The sequence below is a fragment of the Ascaphus truei genome, chromosome 22 (genome assembly GCF_040206685.1).
Source record: "Ascaphus truei isolate aAscTru1 chromosome 22, aAscTru1.hap1, whole genome shotgun sequence".
Lineage (NCBI taxonomy): Eukaryota > Metazoa > Chordata > Amphibia > Anura > Ascaphidae > Ascaphus > Ascaphus truei.
The window spans coordinates 4,612,941-4,633,278 of record NC_134504.1 but is presented as its reverse complement, the minus strand read 5'-3'; the positions used below and the strand labels follow the sequence as shown (position 1 = coordinate 4,633,278).

Sequence of the window (20,338 nt, the reverse complement as noted above, 5' to 3'; positions counted from 1 at the left end):
CTCTCGCTCCCACGCGTGTCCTGGGCACAGAGTTACAGTATAACGTGTTACAGGCAGTAATACAGTGAGAGTTACCTCTCGCTCCCACGCATGTCCTGGGCTCAGAGTTATAACGTGTTACAGGCAGTAATACAATGAGAGTTACCTCTCGTTCTCACGCATGTCCTGGGCACAGAGTTATAACATGTTACAGGCAGTAATACAGTGAGAGTTACCTCTCGCTCTCACGCATGTCCTGGGCACAGAGTTATAACGTGTTACAGGCAGTAATACAGTGAGAGTTACCTCTCGTTCTCACGCATATCCTGGGCACAGAGTTATAACGTGTTACAGGCAGTAATACAGTGAGAGTTACCTCACGTTCTCACGCATGTCCTGGGCACAGAGTTATAACGTGTTACAGGCAGTAATACAGTGAGAGTTACCTCTCGTTCTCACGTATGTCCTGGGCACAGAGTTATAACATGTGTTACAGGCAGTAATATAGTGAGAGTTACCTCTCGCTGCCACGCATGTCCTGGGCACAGAGTTATAACGTGTTACAGGAAGTACAGTAATACAGTGAGAGTTACCTGTCGTTCTCACGCATGTCCTGGGCACAGAGTTATAACACGTGTTACAGGAAGTAATACAGTGAGAGTTACCTCTCGCTCTCACGCATGTCCTGGGCACAGAGTTATAACACGTGTTACAGGAAGTAATACAGTGAGAGTTACCTCTCGTTCTCACGCATGTCCTGGGCACAGAGTTATAACGTGTTACAGGAAGTAATACAGTGAGAGTTACCTCTCGTTCTCACGCATGTCCTGGGCACAGAGTTATAACGTGTTACAGGCAGTAATACAGTGAGAGTTACCTCTCGTTCTCACGCATGTCCTGGGCACAGAGTTATAACACGTGTTACAGGAAGTAATACAGTGAGAGTTACCTCTCGCTCCCACGCGTGTCCTGGGCACAGAGTTATAACATGTGTTACAGGAAGTGATACACGGAGAGGTACCTCTCGCTCCCACGCGTGTCCTGGGCACAGAGTTATAACGTGTTACAGGAAGTGATACACGGAGAGGTACCTCTCGCTCCCACGCGTGTCCTGGGCACAGAGTTATAGAGATTACATGGTGGTGCAGGTGAGCCCACAGCAATCCTTGAGCAGGGTCAGGCTTCTCTTGGTGGTGGACGGGGTGGAGGTTTGCTGGGTGCGAGAAGATGTCATCTTCTCCTTTCTGGGGACTGATGGAACAAGACAGTCAGTTCTCCCTGCTGAGTGATAATAATAATAATAATAATAATAATATCTCTTAAGGCTATACACTCCACTGCCCCCTTAACATCTCACCCTAATATCTCACTATACACTCCACTGCCCCCTTAACATCTCACCCTAATATCTCACTATACACTCCACTGCCCCCTTAACATCTCACCCTAATATCTCACTATACCCCCTCTGCTCCTCCTTACATCTCACCCTAATATCTCACTATACACTCCTGTGCCCCTCCTTACATCTCACCCTAATATCTCACTATACCCCCCTCTGCCTCTCCTTACATCTCACCCTAATATCTCACTATACCCCCCTCTGCTCCTCCTTACATCTCACCCTAATATCTCACTATACCCTCCTCTGCCCCTCCTTACATCTCACCCTAATATCTCACTATACACCCCTCTGCCTCTCCTTACATCTCACCCTAATATCTCACTATACCCCCCTCTGCCCCTCCTTATATCTCACCCTAATATCTCACTATACCCCCCTCTACCTCTCCTTACATCTCACCCTAATATCTCACTATACCCCCTCTGCTCCTCCTTACATTTCACCCTAATATCTCGCTATGCACCACCCCGACTCTTGCATTCTGCTCAAGGATGTCTTCTTTCTACCCCCTTTATATCTAAAGCCCTCTCCCGCCTTAAACCTTTCTCACTGACTGCCCCACACCTCTGGAATGCCCTTCCCCTCAATACCCGACTAGCACCCCCTCTATCCACCTTTAAGACCCACCTTAAAACACACCTGCTTAATGAAGCATATGAGTAGCACCGATAATATACACCCCATGCACTGACCGTGGCTGATAATATACACACCATGCACTGACCGTGGCTGATAATATACACCCCATGCACTGACCGTGGCTGATAATATACACACCATGCACTGACCGTGGCTGATAATATACAAACCATGCACTGACCGTGGCTGATAATATACACCCCATGCACTGACCGTGGCTGATAATATGCACACCATGCACTGACCGTGGCTGATAATATACACACCATGCACTGACCGTGGCTGATAATATACACACCATGCACTGACCGTGGCTGATAATATACACCCCATCCACTGACCGTGGCTGATAATATACACACCATGCACTGACCGTGGCTGATAATATACACCCCATGCACTGACCGTGGCTGATAATATACACACCATGCACTGACCGTGGCTGATAATATACAAACCATGCACTGACCGTGGCTGATAATATACACCCCATGCACTGACCGTGGCTGATAATATGCACACCATGCACTGACCGTGGCTGATAATATACACACCATGCACTGACCGTGGCTGATAATATACACACCATGCACTGACCGTGGCTGATAATATACACCCCATCCACTGACCGTGGCTGATAATATACACACCATGCACTGACCGTGGCTGATAATATACACCCCATGCACTGACCGTGGCTGATAATATACACCCCATGCACTGACCGTGGCTGATAATATACACACCATGCACTGACCGTGGCTGATAATATACACACCATGCACTGACCGTGGCTGATAATATACACACTATGCACTGACCGTGGCTGATAATATACACCCCATGCACTGACCGTGGCTGATAATATACACCCCATGCACTGACCGTGGCTGATAATATACACACCATGCACTGACCGTGGCTGATAATATACACACCATGCACTGACCGTGGCTGATAATATACACCCCATCCACTGACCGTGGCCCCTTGCAGACGCACTTACCAGCACACCCTCCTACTGTCTCTTCTCCCTATTTACCACTTAGATTGTAAGCTCTTCGGGGCAGGGACTATTGTTTTGTCTGAAGCGCTTATTCCCATTACGTGTTATATTATTATGCCCCGCGTGTTACTGCGGTGACGCGCTGCGTACACGGAGGGCACTATATAAATAAAGATATACAGTATATACGTTTTGCCTGAGCTGAAGCAGGACGGCCTCCCAGAGGCGCACGGTTACTCATCTCCAGTGGAACCTTTGGACCTAGTTTTACCCCTAGTGTGGGGGGAGAGTTTTGCTCCACAGAAAAGGCGCATCAATCGTTACAGGTCCCTCTGGCACTAAGGGGTTAAGTTGAGGGTTCACAGTGTCGGAGGTGATGGGGACACGTGGTCTGTCCGTGGCCGAGCTTGAGACTCACCTGCTCTCTTCAGGAAACTTTTGGACAACTTGCTCTGCAGGAATTCTCCCATCTCCTTATCTTCCTCTCTCTCCCTGTCAGAGCGGGAGCGATTACAGGGAGCAGCTATAGGGAGCAGCTAGGAGAGGGGTTATAGGGAGCAGCTAGGGGAGGGGTTATAGTGAGCAGCTGGGGGAGGGGTTATAGGAGCAGCTAGGGGAGGAGTTATAGGGAGCAGCTAGGGGAGGGGTTATAGGGAGCAGTTAGGGGAGGAGCTATAGGGAGCAGTTAGAGGAGCGGTTACAGGGAGCAGTTAGGGGAGGAGTTATAGAGAGCAGTTAGGGGAGGGGTTATAGGGAGCGGTTAGAGGAGCAGTTACAGGGAGCAGCTAGGGGAGGGGTTATAGGGAGCAGCTAGGGGAGGGGTTATAGTGAGCAGCTGGGGGGGGTTATAGGAGCAGCTAGGGGAGTGGTTATAGGGAGCAGCTAGGGGAGGGGTTATAGGGAGCAGCTAGGGGAGGGGTTATGGGGAGCAGTTAGGGGAGGGGTTACAGGGAGCGGTTAGAGGAGCGGTTACAGGGAGCAGTTAGGGGAACAGCTATAGGGAGCAGCTAGGGGAGGGGTTATAGGGAGCAGCTAGGGGAGGGGTTATAGGGAGCAGCTAGGGGAGGGGTTATAGGGAGCAGCTAGGGGAGGGGTTATAGGGAGCAGCTAGGGGAGGGGTTATAGGGAGCAGCTAGGGGAGCGATTATAGGGAGCAGCTAGGGGAGGGGTTATAGTGAGCAGCTGGGGGAGGAGTTATAGGGAGCAGCTAGGGGAGGGGTTATAGGGAGCAGTTAGGGGAGGAGCTATAGGGAGCAGTTAGAGGAGCGGTTACAGGGAGCAGTTAGGGGAGGAGTTATAGGGAGCAGTTAGGGGAGGGGTTATAGGGAGCGGTTAGAGGAGCAGTTACAGGGAGCAGCTAGGGGAGGGGTTATAAGGAGCAGCTAGGGGAGGGGTTATAGTGAGCAGCTGGGGGAGGGGTTATAGGGAGCAGTTAGGGGAGGGGTTATAGGGAGCAGTTAGGGGAGGGGTTACAGGGAGCGGTTAGGGGAGGAGTTATAGGGAGCAGTTAGGGGAGGGGTTATGGGAGCAGTTAGGGGAGGGGTTATGGGAGGTCCAATAATAACAATGTTCCTTCCGCCCTTTCCCCGCCCAAGGGGCCAGCTACACATTGCCCAGCAATGAAGCAGTTAACCCATTGAGGGCTGCTCACCGTAACCTCTCAAACTCCACGTCATCCACCAGGAAGTCCCTGGTCTCCACCAGCTTGTGGATGCGCTGCAGGAGCTCCTGTTCCCTCTGCCGGTCCTCCGGAGACCTCTCCTTCTCTGCCGCGGGGGGCGGGGGAGAGTGGGCGTCACACACAGCGCTATACAACGACATCCCCCGTCTCTCTGCGTACACATCTTCCTGCTCATTTTATCACGGTTACGCTCTTCCAGTTATGCTTCCTCCCTCTCTCCCCCCTCCCCCCTCTTGACATTAAAAGATTCATTTAGGGCCACCAACAGGTCAGGTTTTCAGGATATCCCTGCTTCAGCACAGGTGGCTCAGTCTCCGACTGAGCCACTGATCGAGCCACCTGTGCTGAATCGGACCAACAGCCACCTGTGCTGAAGCAGGGATATCCTTAAAACCTGACCTGTTGGTGGCCCTTGAGGACTGGAGTTGCCCATCCCCCCTCCCCCTGCTTTAGAGCTTAAATCTCCCCTGGCAAGGAGAAGACTGCTTTGTAGCTGATCGAAAAGCTCAAAGGAAAGGCGCTAATTTCTATAGCCGACGGTGCAACTTCCCACGACCTTCCCCGGCGCCGGACGCCAACGCCGCGCTGAATTACCTGGAATGGAGACGATCTTTTGCAGGTCTTTCTTCAGCGGCGTGATCTCTTTGCATAACTGAAAATCGTCCATCCTTCTCCGACCAACCGAAGACGAGAGAAGAAGTGCAAAGAGAAGGTCTGGTTACCGTTATCCGCAGCAGGTGTTGTGCAGGTAACACTAAATACGTTTATATATTGCCATCCCCCCCAAATATCCGACATCTTACACGGCAGGGACCTGGAGAGCAATTCTCTTCGTAACGTGGAGAGAATATTTTCGCCTGGGGGCGGACGTCCCAAACTTGTGCCTCGGGTTTTACGCAATTTAACTTCCCCAAAACATGGTGGGTGTTACAGCGCACAGCGCAGACGTACAGCGCAGAGATGTGGGAACCGACCGCTCGCGTCGTTTCACTTGGCGAATATCACCTACGGTATTTAGATTCCATTATTTGGAGCCAGGAAGGAATTTATTTCCCCCCTTATGAGATATAATAATGTGTCACTGGGGTTTGCTTCCTCTGGATTAATACACTGTAAGTACGGATATAGGAGAAGTATCTGTCGTCTGAATTTAGCATAGGATGTAATTGAAGGACGTATACTGTATGACTTTTTTCAACTTCATCTACTATGTAACTATTTAACACCGTATGTAACACTGTATGTAACTGTAACACTGTATGTAACTATTTAACACCGTATGTAACTATTTAACACGGTAACACTGTATGTAACACTGTATGTAACTATGTAACACTGTATGTAACTATTTAACACGGTAACACTGTATGTAACTATGTAACACTGTATGTAACTATGTAACACTGTATGTAACTATGTAACACTGTATGTAACTTTCATAACTATATCATAACGCACCAGATTTTCACGACAACTCATTGGTAAGTTTAGGCAGAACAGGAATCGCCTTATTTGTGCTGTCACACTTATAGGGACTATCAATGCAATAGTAGCACTATTTTAAATTGCCTTTATGCTCCTGTTGTGTAGAGGGTTACCTCCTTATTAAACATAAATAATAATGGTTACATAGCACAGATATTGCACAGGCGTCACTAGGTCCGTCTGCCCTAGTTACCGGGCACGATGGTCACATACTACACTTACTAATGAAGATTCATTATCTGCATGAAGTCAGACAACCTCCCCCCCAAAAACACCCACGCGTTCTGCTGCTTACACCAAGAACTCCGCTCATCTCCAGAGAACATGTGAGTATGCACAACACGTTAGACTTGTTAGCGCCGCGCTAACGGGGATGGACAGACACGCGTGTGCGTATGTCACAGCTGGCTGCCTGGCCTCCTTTGCCCGGCGCTGACTGCCGTGCCTGCGCGTTGCTAGGCTTCTTTCGGGCGAGGGATGAATCACCCGACGCGTTCCATCGCTTCTCAGAGCCTGACAGCCAGACGATGCCTCAGTAACCCCTTCACTGCCAGGGAGAGCCGGCGAAACAGGGCTCAGAACAATCACAGGGCTTTTGACCCACATGTGGGCCGTTATCAGAATACTGTTGAAGTGCAGCTGGGTTTTTTTTAACCCCTGCTTGGCCATGGGTTACAGGCCCCTCTGGCAGTGAGAGGGTCGATGTAAAGATATGGTTTATATTGTGGTACATTCTACAAGCCAATTCTGTCCTATCAAGCAAAAAATTACTTATTTATATTAGTAGAAATGGCATGGTGGGGGCGTGGCCATGTGGTGTCACTCGGCTGGTTCGCCCTCATTGGCTGAACCGCCGGGGGGGGGGGCGTGGCCGGCGCTCAGTCGCCAGTTCTGAAGTCAATTTTCTTGTCTTCAGAAAAATCTTGCCGAGGCAGCCAGTGGGGGGCCGACCCCATTGAGGCGCGGTTCTTGTTCCTGCAGCACCCGCCATAGCGCGCGCTGCAGCAGGTACTGGGGACCCGGCCGAAGAGAGATCCAGATACTTGCTGGGCTGTTAAAGAGTGACTGGATAACAGACAGCCGGGGGGTCTCTCCCTGCAACCCAGTATCCTTTACAAATCCCCCCCACACCCCACTAACGTTTAACCCTTAACAGGCCCCGCCACAGCACAGACAGACTGGGGAAATACAGGGATATTACAGGCACAGTATTAAAGACACTAGTGGTGTATTATCATATATGCAAACAACGCTGGTTTTATACATCTGCACAACTAATGGTGATGATAAAACCAAAGTACTGTATCTGTAATGTATAACTGGTAGCCATGGTTACAGATCACACATTTTATTATAGAGTAAAACTAATTATAATATATATAATTTTTTTTATTGAAAACAGGCCCTTTTAATCCAACTTTCTCTCCTATGACATAAATATAGCGCGGTATCTACGTTTCGCAGTTTTTTTGCGATTACTGCCGCAGTTTCTCAGGCGTGCCACGAAAATGAAGAGAACAAGACACAGTTCAGCCAGTTAGTAATCGCGGCTGTTACGCGGCGACCCTTGCGCCCGGGCAGAGAGGTCAGCCTGTGACTCACATGTATCTCAACTCGGACTCTCGCCGGACGAGGACCTCCCGGAGACGCTCGATCTTAAACAACTCGTCTTCAATGTCGTCCACGGTGGTGGATTCGGCCATGGAAACGACGTCTTCGCCTGTGGGGATCAGAGAGGTCATCCTCCCCGGACGCAAACGGTGGCATTTACTGGGTGGTGGCGCCCACAAAAAAATAAATGGCATTTTAGTGGAAAAATACAGATATTTATTTTCTTCATTAATTCAAAATAAATATCTGACACACTAATAGCAAAGATTTTTTTGTTGTTGTTAAAAACATATTTTTTGTGGCAATTATTTTGAACAGTATGAAAAGGGTGTGTGTCCCTTTGAAACCTGTAACTGCTTCTTCTTCAGGGGCCTGAATTTAAATGCGGTGACCGCGAAGAGATTTGAGAAACGGGAGGAGTTAGTGCGCACACTTGTTCATATATACCCTATGCCTCCGCTCCCTCGTCCTTTCTAGATTGTAAGCTCCATGGACCAGGGCACTCCTTACCCACCGTAACAATGTGTGTTAATGTTTGATATTTGTCACGGTCCTGCGACCCCATTGTACTGCGCTCCGGAATGTGTTGGCGCTTGATAAATACATGTTCATTATCATTATTATTATTATTAATACGTGGTCTTAGAGCCGCTCATTCTCTGCAGAAATCAGTAGCCGCGACCATAAGAGAACTTGGTTGCAATAGGAGATATGAAATCAGGACTGGCCCACGATCCAAACCCAGGATCTCTCAGTGGTTCCTAACTCCAGCCCTCTCAAGAACCTCCGACAGGTTTGGTTTTAAGGATATCCCAGCTTCAGTTAAAATGACGGAGCCACCTGTGCTGAAGCAGGGATATCCTTAGAACCTGCTGGGGGTTCTTGAGGACTGGAGTTGATCTGGAGGAAGGGGCAATCGCCCTAATGGGTCTTCCTGCTCTTAATGGGGGAGGAGAGGTTTAGTGGGAATGCCATTGCCTTGCAAGTGGTGTGAAACTGGTTTGAATCCCAGCACGAACTCCTTGTAACCTTGGGCAAGTCGCTTTATTGCCCTGTACCTGGGGCATAAAACTTAGATGCTAAGCCCAGTGGCGCAGTGCTAGGCCCATCCTACCAGCACACAACGCAGGACGGTGTCTGATTCAGGTCTGTACATTAATAGGTATCAATACAGAGTGAACCCCAACCCCGCATGTCTGTCCTTGTTGTGGCCAGATCCAATTCTTCCACATAACTCACTGCCCAACATGGGAACACCTCCCAGTGACGGGGCAGATAGATCCCTTTATATCCCTCGTCCCCGGGCATCACAAATGAGATGGTAAGCTCTTGTGGAGAGGAAGTTTTACCATGTGCAGTACAGCAGTGTGTACAAGGTCAGTGCTGCATAGCGAAGGCGGTGCACGGTTACATTCCATTCAACTCAATGATCATTGTATCTATTACGTGATTGGAGTATTGAAGACTGGACTTGTCTATTGCTTTGTTTGCTGCGGTTCCCCGGTTGCCACCTGCTGAGAGCCAGCGTACTAGACTTCTCTTTCTCCGTTATGGCGGAGGCCATCGAGCTGGAACCAGGTGTTGCCCCAAGTGGAACACAGTCCCGGGAGCTCCCTGGAGACCCAAACAATCAAGGCCTATTGTGCCTTCTGTAGAAACATGGATGTCCGATGCCACTTTAGATGTAAGATCTATTGTGGGTGAACTTTGCGCCTCTATTTATTCAGAAGACTCCACATTCGCCAATGTGTGTGTGAAAATAGCAAATTCCTTCTGGACTCCAGAAAACCAGATCTCTCCGTGGATCAGTACTCTGCCTGTGTTTCAGCCCCGGATACCGTTCCTCTTTAAGAGCCTATACATATGTAATCTTGAACATATCTACTGTATCCGCCCTCACTGGTGCCAAAGGTTGGAAGTCCTACATGTCACCCCCTTGTGCTGTAGAGATCACCTCTAGGTGTTCCTGCTGAAACCTTGGCTCGAGTTCGTGCTCCCCGCGTTAATTCTACAACCCTTGGGGAGGGACAGGGGGGGGGAAGCTGCTAGGTATTACAGGGTTAACATCCTGCGCTGGTCTGCATTACACTTTAATCCCCCGCTGCTTCCTCTCATTCATGTGAATGTCAGGCAGCCGCCAGCATGCGCTTAGTGCTGCGGAGAGCAGAATCTGCTTCTATGAATGAATGCCGTTCCCTTGTGCCCGCCCCGAGCTGGCGCTGAGCTACGCTGATCAGCGGGCACTGCTGGAGAGACCAGCCGGGCATGGGCACTGTGCTGAGAGTTACCAGCCGGGCATGGGCACTGTGCTGGGAGTTACCAGCCGGGCATGGGCACTGTGCTGGGAGTTACCAGCCGGGCATGGGCACTGTGCTGGAGAGACCAGCCGGGCATGGGCACTGTGCTGGGAGTTACCAGCCGGGCATGGGCACTGTGCTGGAGAGACCAGCCGGGCATGGGCACTGTGCTGGGAGTTACCAGCCGGGCATGGGCACTGTGCTGGGAGTTACCAGCCGGGCATGGGCACTGTGCTGAGAGTTACCAGCCGGGCATGGGCACTGTGCTGGGAGTTACCAGCCGGGCATGGGCACTGTGCTGAGAGTTACCAGCCGGGCATGGGCACTGTGCTGGGAGTTACCAGCCGGGCATGGGCACTGTGCTGGGAGTTACCAGCCGGGCATGGGCACTGTGCTGGAAGTTACCAGCCGGGCATGGGCACTGTGCTGGGAGTTACCAGCCGGGCATGGGCACTGTGCTGGGAGTTACCAGCCGGGCACGGGCACTGTGCTGGGAGTTACCAGCCGGGCACGGGCACTGTGCTGGGAGTTACCAGCCGGGCATGGGCACTGTGCTGGGAGTTACCAGCCGGGCATGGGCACTGTGCTGGGAGTTACCAGCCGGGCATGGGCACTGTGCTGGGAGTTACCAGCCGGGCATGGGCACTGTGCTGGGAGTTACCAGCCGGGCATGGGCACTGTGCTGGGAGTTAAACATTCAGTGTCACTTATCAGTCATGCTCAAACTCTCTCCCTATCTCACCTCTCCTCTCTCCTCCTCACCTTTCCTTTCTCCCTTCACCTCCTCTCTCTCTCTCCCCTCTCCTATCTCCCTTCTCTGTTCTCACTCTCCCCTTTCTCTCCTCTCTCCCCCATTCACCTCTCCTCCCTCTCTCTCACTCCCCTTCTCATCTCCTCCTCTCTGTCAACAGGTCCGGTATGAAGGATATCCCTGCTTCAGCACAGATGGCTCATTTTGACTGAAGCAGGGATATCCCCAAAACCTGGCTGCCTGTACCCCTCAAGGACGGAGTTTAAGCACTGCCTATTATACGTACAAAAAAAAAGGAGGAATACTAATAATGTGTAACTTATTTGCAAGCCAGCGGTGACACCTCTGTGCATACAGCAATGCAGATACAACAAGCCCATGACCTTTGTGATGTGCCCAGGGAGAAGTTGGAGATTTGCTGGGAAAGCAGCCAGTAACTGCACCCCACATGGGCAGGAGGGGGGGTTCCTCAGGCATTGGATATGAATACACAACATTGTGGTTCATTTCCATCAAAAACGGGCACTCTGACCTGGCCCAAATCCCTACGCCAAGTTACCCAAACCATGTACATTGGTCAGAAGACTTCTCCTTTTCTCTTTGGAGTGCTGGAGATGTTCCACCCCAGAGATGGCTGCACAAAGGCCTTCAAAGTCTTTTTTTGTTCAGGGCTTTTCGAAATGGAATATGCTACAAAGTGATAGAAAAAGCCACTGTATTTCCCAGTGACGTATATACCCCTATATACCCCTTACACAAGGCGTGCACCTCTTACCTGAAGCCTGGTCCCCAGTGTTCCGGTCAGTGGAGCTGAGTGACCCGTACTGCTTGGACGCTTTGCGCTTCTCCATCCTGGAAGAACGGTGCCCCTGGTCCCTCTGCCTGGCTGTTATATATTTTATGCCCGCTGTGGGTGCCCTAGGATGAGCATCACTGAAGGAAAGAAAGAAAAGGTGACCAAACACAGGACCCGCAGCACTTCTCAAGCGCAACAAAGAGAGCGGGGGGGGGGGGACGGGGGGACGGAGCGGTGTGAGGCGCTAACACTCGCCTGGCAGCTGCCTCTGAGATACAGGAGGATGGAGAATGGACCAGAGGCTGAGAGACTGGTGTCTTATTTAAGGCTGTGTTTGGCTCCCTCTGGTGGAATCCCACGGGTATAACCACAAAGGGTGCAAAATGCCATTGTTGTAGGCAAATTGCCCCCCGCCCCCACTTTAATTCAATATGCAGGACGTTGGATAACGCACAGTTAATAATGCAGTGTCTTCCATACACTGGAACAGAGGTTTATTCGTTGCCAACTGTGTATTACCAGGCTAATAAATAGGGGCTTTTGGATTCAACATGTTTCTTTAAGCATATCCACTTAGATTGTAAGCTCTCCGGGGCAGGGGTTTCCTGCCTATTGTCCGCTTTTACTTGTTGCACTTATTGTATAATAATTCCTGTACTGTATTGTCTCGGCTGTACAGTGCCGAGTACCTTACACGCATGTTACCGTGGGAGGTGTTCAATTCTGCTTATTTGCTTCTCGCTTTTCTTGGGTAAAAAGAAACCCTGGCAGGTCCCGATTCCCGTATACTCCGCTGAGCGATAATCTGCAGGTCCCGATTCCCGTATACCCCGCTGAGCGATAATCTGCAGGTCCCGATTCCCGTATACTCCGCTGAGCGATAATCTGCAGCTCCCGATTCCCGTATACTCCGCTGAGCGATAATCTGCAGGTCCCGATTCCCGTATACTCCGCTGAGCGATAATCTGCAGGTCCCGATTCCCGTATACTCCGCTGAGCGATAATCTGCAGGTCCCGATTCCCGTATACTCCGCTGAGCGATAATCTGCAGCTCCCGATTCCTGTATACTCCGCTGAGCGATAATCTGCAGGTCCCGATTTCCGTATACTCCGCTGAGCGATAATCTGCAGGTCCCGATTCCCGTATACTCCGCTGAGCGATAATCTGCAGCTCCCGATTCCCGTATACTCTGCTGAGCGATAATCTGCAGCTCCCGATTCCCGTATACTCCGCTGAGCGATAATCTGCAGCTCCCGATTCCCGTATACTCCGCTGAGCGATAATCTGCAGCTCCCGATTCCCGTATACTCCGCTGAGCGATAATCTGCAGCTCCCGATTCCCGTATACTCCGCTGAGCGATAATCTGCAGGTCCCGATTCCCGTATACTCCGCTGAGCGATAATCTGCAGCTCCCGATTCCCGTATACTCTGCTCAGCGATAATCTGCAGGTCCCGATTCCCGTATACTCCGCTGAGCGATAATCTGCAGGTCCCGATTCCCGTATACTCCGCTGAGCGATAATCTGCAGCTCCCGATTCCCGTATACTCCGCTGAGCGATAATCTGCAGCTCCCGATTCCCGTATACTCCGCTGAGCGATAATCTGCAGCTCCCGATTCCCGTATACTCCGTTGAGCGATAATCTGCAGCTCCCGATTCCCGTATACTCCGCTGAGCGATAATCTGCAGCTCCCGATTCCCGTATACTCCGCTGAGCGATAATCTGCAGCTCCCGATTCCCGTATACTCCGCTGAGCGATAATCTGCAGCTCCCGATTCCCGTATACTCCGCTGAGCGATAATCTGCAGCTCCCGATTCCCGTATACACCGCTGAGCGATAATCTGCAGGTCCCGATTCCCGTATACTCCGCTGAGCGATAATCTGCAGGTCCCGATTCCCGTATACTCCGCTGAGCGATAATCTGCAGGTCCCGATTCCTGTATACTCCGCTGAGCGATAATCTGCAGGTCCCGATTCCCGTATACTCCGCTGAGCGATAATCTGCAGCTCCCGATTCCCGTATACTCCGCTGAGCGATAATCTGCAGCTCCCGATTCCCGTATACTCCGCTGAGCGATAATCTGCAGCTCCCGATTCCCGTATACTCCGCTGAGCGATAATCTGCAGGTCCCGATTCCCGTATACTCCGCTGAGCGATAATCTGCAGCTCCCGATTCCCGTATACTCCGCTGAGCGATAATCTGCAGGTCCCGATTCCCGTATACTCCGCTGAGCGATAATCTGCATCTAAAGGCCGGCGCGCACTCAGCCCGGGGCTTGGTGGCTGCAGACGCAAGACATCGGTGGTATAATGCAACGGGCGCGGGGCGTCACAAATGGGGTTTTCCGCTGAAAACAGAATGAAGGCCAGGGGCGGCCAACTCCAGTCCTCAAGGGCCCACCAACAGGTCAGGTTTTCAGGATGTCACAGCTTCAGCACAGGTGGATTAATCAGAGGCTCAGTCGTAGACCTGTGCTGAAGCTGGGACTGATTGCGCCACCTGTGCTGAAGCAGGGATATCCTGAAAACCTGAGCGTTTGGTGGCCCTTGATGACTGGTGTTGGTCGATCCTGCACCAAATGATATCCCGGGAAGCAGGTCCGACACCGCTTTCATGCTTTTCTGTCCACACCGTCCTTACCATGGAGGAGCCATAATCATGCTAATTCTATCCATCAGCTGCTGTAACGGGAAGCACACTCTGCTACCCAACTGCAGCACGTCATGGGACGATAACCAGGAGTTTGCCTAGTGATTTTAATAACCATTATTTCCTATTCTGCGCTGTATTCAATTCCCAACTACACCCCCATTGAGTCTGAGCCGCAGCATTATCCGTTTGCAGATGTCAGACCACCGATTAGATTAATATCAATTTGCCGTTATAATAGTACTGATCTTAAGCTTTGATATCTATTCACAGGCGTTATTGGTACAGTATATTGGTAATTATTTTAACTGTGTCAACGCTCTATCCGTTTACATTTCCACTGAATGAGTAGTAGATATATAGAACAGCCTTCAGGCAGAGGACGTGGGTCAAATTATTATTTTATTTATTTATTTATAAAATATTTTACCAGGAAGTAATACATTGAGAGGTACCTCTAGTTTTCAAGTATGTCCTGAATACAGTCGCAGAATTGAGGAATGCTTGCTAGAAACATTTCGACCAAATTGTAGGCGTAAGATGATTGACCCCAGTGCTGACCATTTCAAAACACATCATAAACATAAAAATCTTATAAAGATTTTACTTAATGTTCCACGAAATGTCCGAGATCGTGTCTGACACCTGCAGCCGACAGTCATCCAGAGAGGTGTAAGCCCCCTTACTGAAGGGGTTAAAAAGGCACACATTGGCAGCAGATGAGCTCGGCCTGGACAGCTACGAGCGAGAGGCGGGCACAGGTGTGCCGTGTGCATCAGAATGACGAGGTTTCACACCTGTGGGTGCAGGAAACAAGGCACAAAGAGGAAGGATCGGCGAGCCAGCGATATGTACGTGTGAATATATAGAAATAATATCATTTATGGAGTGCTCTTATTCTCTACACTCACACCGGCCCGTACACTTATACACGCACTCACACCGGCCCGTACACTTGTACACGCACTCACACCGGCCCGTACACTTGTACACGCACTCACACCGGCCCGTACACTTGTACACGCACTCACACCGGCCCGTACACTTGTACACGCACTCACACCGGCCCGTACACTTGTACACGCACTCACACCGGCCCGTACACTTGTACACGCACTCACACCGGCCCGTACACTTGTACACGCACTCACACCGGCCCGTACACTTGTACACGCACTCACACCGGCCCGTACACTTGTACACGCACTCACACCGGCCCGTACACTTGTACACGCACTCACACCGGCCCGTACACCTGTACACGCACTCACACCGGCCCGTACACTTGTACACTCACTCACACCGGCCCGTACACTTGTACACGCACTCACACCGGCCCGTACACTTGTACACGCACTCACACCGGCCCGTACACTTGTACACGCACTCACACCGGCCCGTACACCTGTACACGCACTCACACCGGCCCGTACACTTGTACACGCACTCACACCGGCCCGTACACCTGTACACGCACTCACACCGGCCCGTACACTTGTACACGCACTCACACCGGCCCGTACACTTGTACACGCACTCACACCGGCCCGTACACCTGTACACGCACTCACACCGGCCCGTACACTTGTACACGCACTCACACTGGCCCGTACACCTGTACACGCACTCACACCGGCCCGTACACTTGTACACGCACTCACACCGGCCCGTACACTTGTACACGCACTCACACCGGCCCGTACACTTGTACACGCACTCACACCGGCCCGTACACTTGTACACGCACTCACACCGGCCCGTACACCTGTACACGCACTCACACCGGCCCGTACACCTGTACACTCACTCACACCGGCCCGTACACTTGTACACTCACTCACACCGACTTGTACACTCACTCACACCGGCCCGTACACTTGTACACGCACTCACACCGGCCCGTACACTTGTACACGCACTCACACCGGCCCGTACACTTGTACACGCACTCACACCGGCCCGTACACTTGTACACTCACTCACACCGGCCCGTACACTTGTACACGCACTCACACCGGCCCGTACACTTGTACACGCACTCACACCGGCCCGTACACTTACTCACACCGGCCCGTACACTTGTACACTCACTCACACCGGCCCGTACACTTGTACACTCACTCACACCGGCCCGTACACTTGTACACTCACTCACACCGGCCCGTACACTTGTACACGCACTCACACCGGCCCGTACACTTGTACACGCACTCACACCGGCCCGTACACTTGTACACGTACTCACACCGGCCCGTACACTTGTACACTCACTCACACCGGCCCGTACACTTGTACACGCACTCACACTGGCCCGTACACTTGTACACGCACTCACACTGGCCCGTACACTTGTACACGCACTCACACCGGCCCGTACACTTACTCACACCGGCCCGTACACTTGTACACTCACTCACACCGGCCCGTACACTTGTACACTCACTCACACCGGCCCGTACACTTGTACACGCACTCACACCGGCCCGTACACTTGTACACGCACTCACACCGGCCCGTACACTTGACACTCACTCACACCGGCCCGTACACTTGTACACTCACTCACACCGGCCCGTACACTTGTACACGCACTCACACCGGCCCGTACACTTGTACACGCACTCACACCGGCCCGTACACTTGTACACGCACTCACACCGGCCCGTACACTTACTCACACCGGCCCGTACACTTGTACACTCACTCACACCGGCCCGTACACTTGTACACTCACTCACACCGGCCCGTACACTTGTACACGCACTCACACCGGCCCGTACACCTGTACACGCACTCACACCGGCCCGTACACTTGTACACGCACTCACACCGGCCCGTACACTTGTACACTCACTCACACCGGCCCGTACACTTGTACACGCACTCACACCGGCCCGTACACTTGTACACGCACTCACACCGGCCCGTACACTTGTACACGCACTCACACCGGCCCGTACACTTGTACACGCACTCACACCGGCCCGTACACTTGTACACGCACTCACACGAGCCCGTACACTTGTACACGCATTCACACCAGCCCGTACACTTGTACACGCACTCACACCGGCCCGAACACTTGTACACGCACTCACACCGGCCCGTACACTTGTACACGCACTCACACCGGCCCATACACTTGTACACGCACTCACACCGGCCCGTACACCTGTACACGCACTCACACGGGCCCGTACACTTGTACACGCACTCACACGGGCCCGTACACCTGTACACGCACTCACACGGGCCCGTACACTTGTACACTCACTCACACGGGCCCGTACTCTTGTACACGCACTCACACCGGCCCGTACACTTGTACACGCACTCACACGGGCCCGTACACCTGTACACGCACTCACACGGGCCCGTACACTTGTACACTCACTCACACGGGCCCGTACTCTTGTACACGCACTCACACCGGCCCGTACACTTGTACACGCACTCACACGGGCCCGTACACCTGTACACGCACTCACACCGGCCCGTACACTTGTACACGCACTCACACCGGCCCGTACACTTGTACACTCACTCACACGGGCCCGTACACTTGTACACGCACTCACACGGGCCCGTACACTTGTACACTCACTCACACCGGCCCGTACACTTGTACACTCACTCACACCGGCCCGTACACTTGTACACGCACTCACACCGGCCCGTACACTTGTACACGCACTCACACCGGCCCGTACACTTACTCACACCGGCCCGTACACTTGTACACTCACTCACACCGGCCCGTACACTTGTACACTCACTCACACCGGCCCGTACACTTGTACACTCACTCACACCGGCCCGTACACTTGTACACGCACTCACACCGGCCCGTACACTTGTACACGCACTCACACCGGCCCGTACACTTGTACACGCACTCACACCGGCCCGTACACTTGTACACGCACTCACACCGGCCCGTACACTTGTACACGCACTCACACCGGCCCGTACACTTGTACACTCACTCACACCGGCCCGTACACTTGTACACTCACTCACACCGGCCCGTACACTTGTACACGCACTCACACTGGCCCGTACACTTGTACACGCACTCACACTGGCCCGTACACTTGTACACGCACTCACACCGGCCCGTACACTTACTCACACCGGCCCGTACACTTGTACACTCACTCACACCGGCCCGTACACTTGTACACGCACTCACACCGGCCCGTACACTTACTCACACCGGCCCGTACACTTGTACACTCACTCACACCGGCCCGTACACTTATACACGCACTCACACCGGCCCGTACACTTACTCACACCGGCCCGTACACTTGTACACTCACTCACACCGGCCCGTACACTTGTACACTCACTCACACCGGCCCGTACACTTGTACACTCACTCACACCGGCCCGTACACTTGTACACGCACTCACACCGGCCCGTACACTTGTACACGCACTCACACCGGCCCGTACACTTACTCACACCGGCCCGTACACTTGACACTCACTCACACCGGCCCGTACACTTGTACACTCACTCACACCGGCCCGTACACTTGTACACGCACTCACACCGGCCCGTACACTTGTACACGCACTCACACCGGCCCGTACACTTGTACACGCACTCACACCGGCCCGTACACTTACTCACACCGGCCCGTACACTTGTACACTCACTCACACCGGCCCGTACACTTGTACACTCACTCACACCGGCCCGTACACTTGTACACGCACTCACACCGGCCCGTACACCTGTACACGCACTCACACCGGCCCGTACACTTGTACACGCACTCACACCGGCCCGTACACTTACTCACACCGGCCCGTACACCTGTACACTCACTCACACCGGCCCGTACACTTGTACACTCACTCACACCGACTTGTACACTCACTCACACCGGCCCGTACACTTGTACACGCACTCACACCGGCCCGTACACTTGTACACGCACTCACACCGGCCCGTACACTTGTACACGCACTCACACCGGCCCGTACACTTGTACACTCACTCACACCGGCCCGTACACTTGTACACGCACTCACACCGGCCCGTACACTTGTACACGCACTCACACCGGCCCGTACACTTACTCACACCGGCCCGTACACTTGTACACTCACTCACACCGGCCCGTACACTTGTACACTCACTCACACCGGCCCGTACACTTGTACACTCACTCACACCGGCCCGTACACTTGTACACGCACTCACACCGGCCCGTACACTTGTACACGCACTCACACCGGCCCGTACACTTGTACACGTACTCACACCGGCCCGTACACTTGTACACTCACTCACACCGGCCCGTACACTTGTACACGCACTCACACTGGCCCGTACACTTGTACACGCACTCACACTGGCCCGTACACTTGTACACGCACTCACACCGGCCCGTACACTTACTCACACCGGCCCGTACACTTGTACACTCACTCACACCGGCCCGTACACTTGTACACTCACTCACACCGGCCCGTACACTTGTACACGCACTCACACCGGCCCGTACACTTGTACACGCACTCACACCGGCCCGTACACTTGACACTCACTCACACCGGCCCGTACACTTGTACACTCACTCACACCGGCCCGTACACTTGTACACGCACTCACACCGGCCCGTACACTTGTACACGCACTCACACCGGCCCGTACACTTGTACACGCACTCACACCGGCCCGTACACTTACTCACACCGGCCCGTACACTTGTACACTCACTCACACCGGCCCGTACACTTGTACACTCACTCACACCGGCCCGTACACTTGTACACGCACTCACACCGGCCCGTACACCTGTACACGCACTCACACCGGCCCGTACACTTGTACACGCACTCACACCGGCCCGTACACTTGTACACTCACTCACACCGGCCCGTACACTTGTACACGCACTCACACCGGCCCGTACACTTGTACACGCACTCACACCGGCCCGTACACTTGTACACGCACTCACACCGGCCCGTACACTTGTACACGCACTCACACCGGCCCGTACACTTGTACACGCA

The 20,338-nt window shown here is 52.6% G+C and overlaps 1 protein-coding gene across 1 annotated transcript; it reads right to left on the bottom strand.

Moving 5' to 3' along the window:
* Positions 1-772: 772 nt before the first annotated feature.
* On the bottom strand, positions 773-11,851 carry LOC142472509 (bMERB domain-containing protein 1-like). Its single transcript, XM_075579561.1, has 6 exons — positions 11,630-11,851; positions 7,798-7,915; positions 5,305-5,378; positions 4,681-4,795; positions 3,448-3,521; positions 773-1,230 (listed from the first exon to the last, which is right to left on the bottom strand). Exons 1-6 carry the CDS (start codon positions 11,703-11,705, stop codon positions 1,112-1,114), a joined length of 576 nt encoding a protein of 191 aa, XP_075435676.1. The 5' UTR covers positions 11,706-11,851; the 3' UTR covers positions 773-1,111.
* Positions 11,852-20,338: the final 8,487 nt, after the last annotated feature.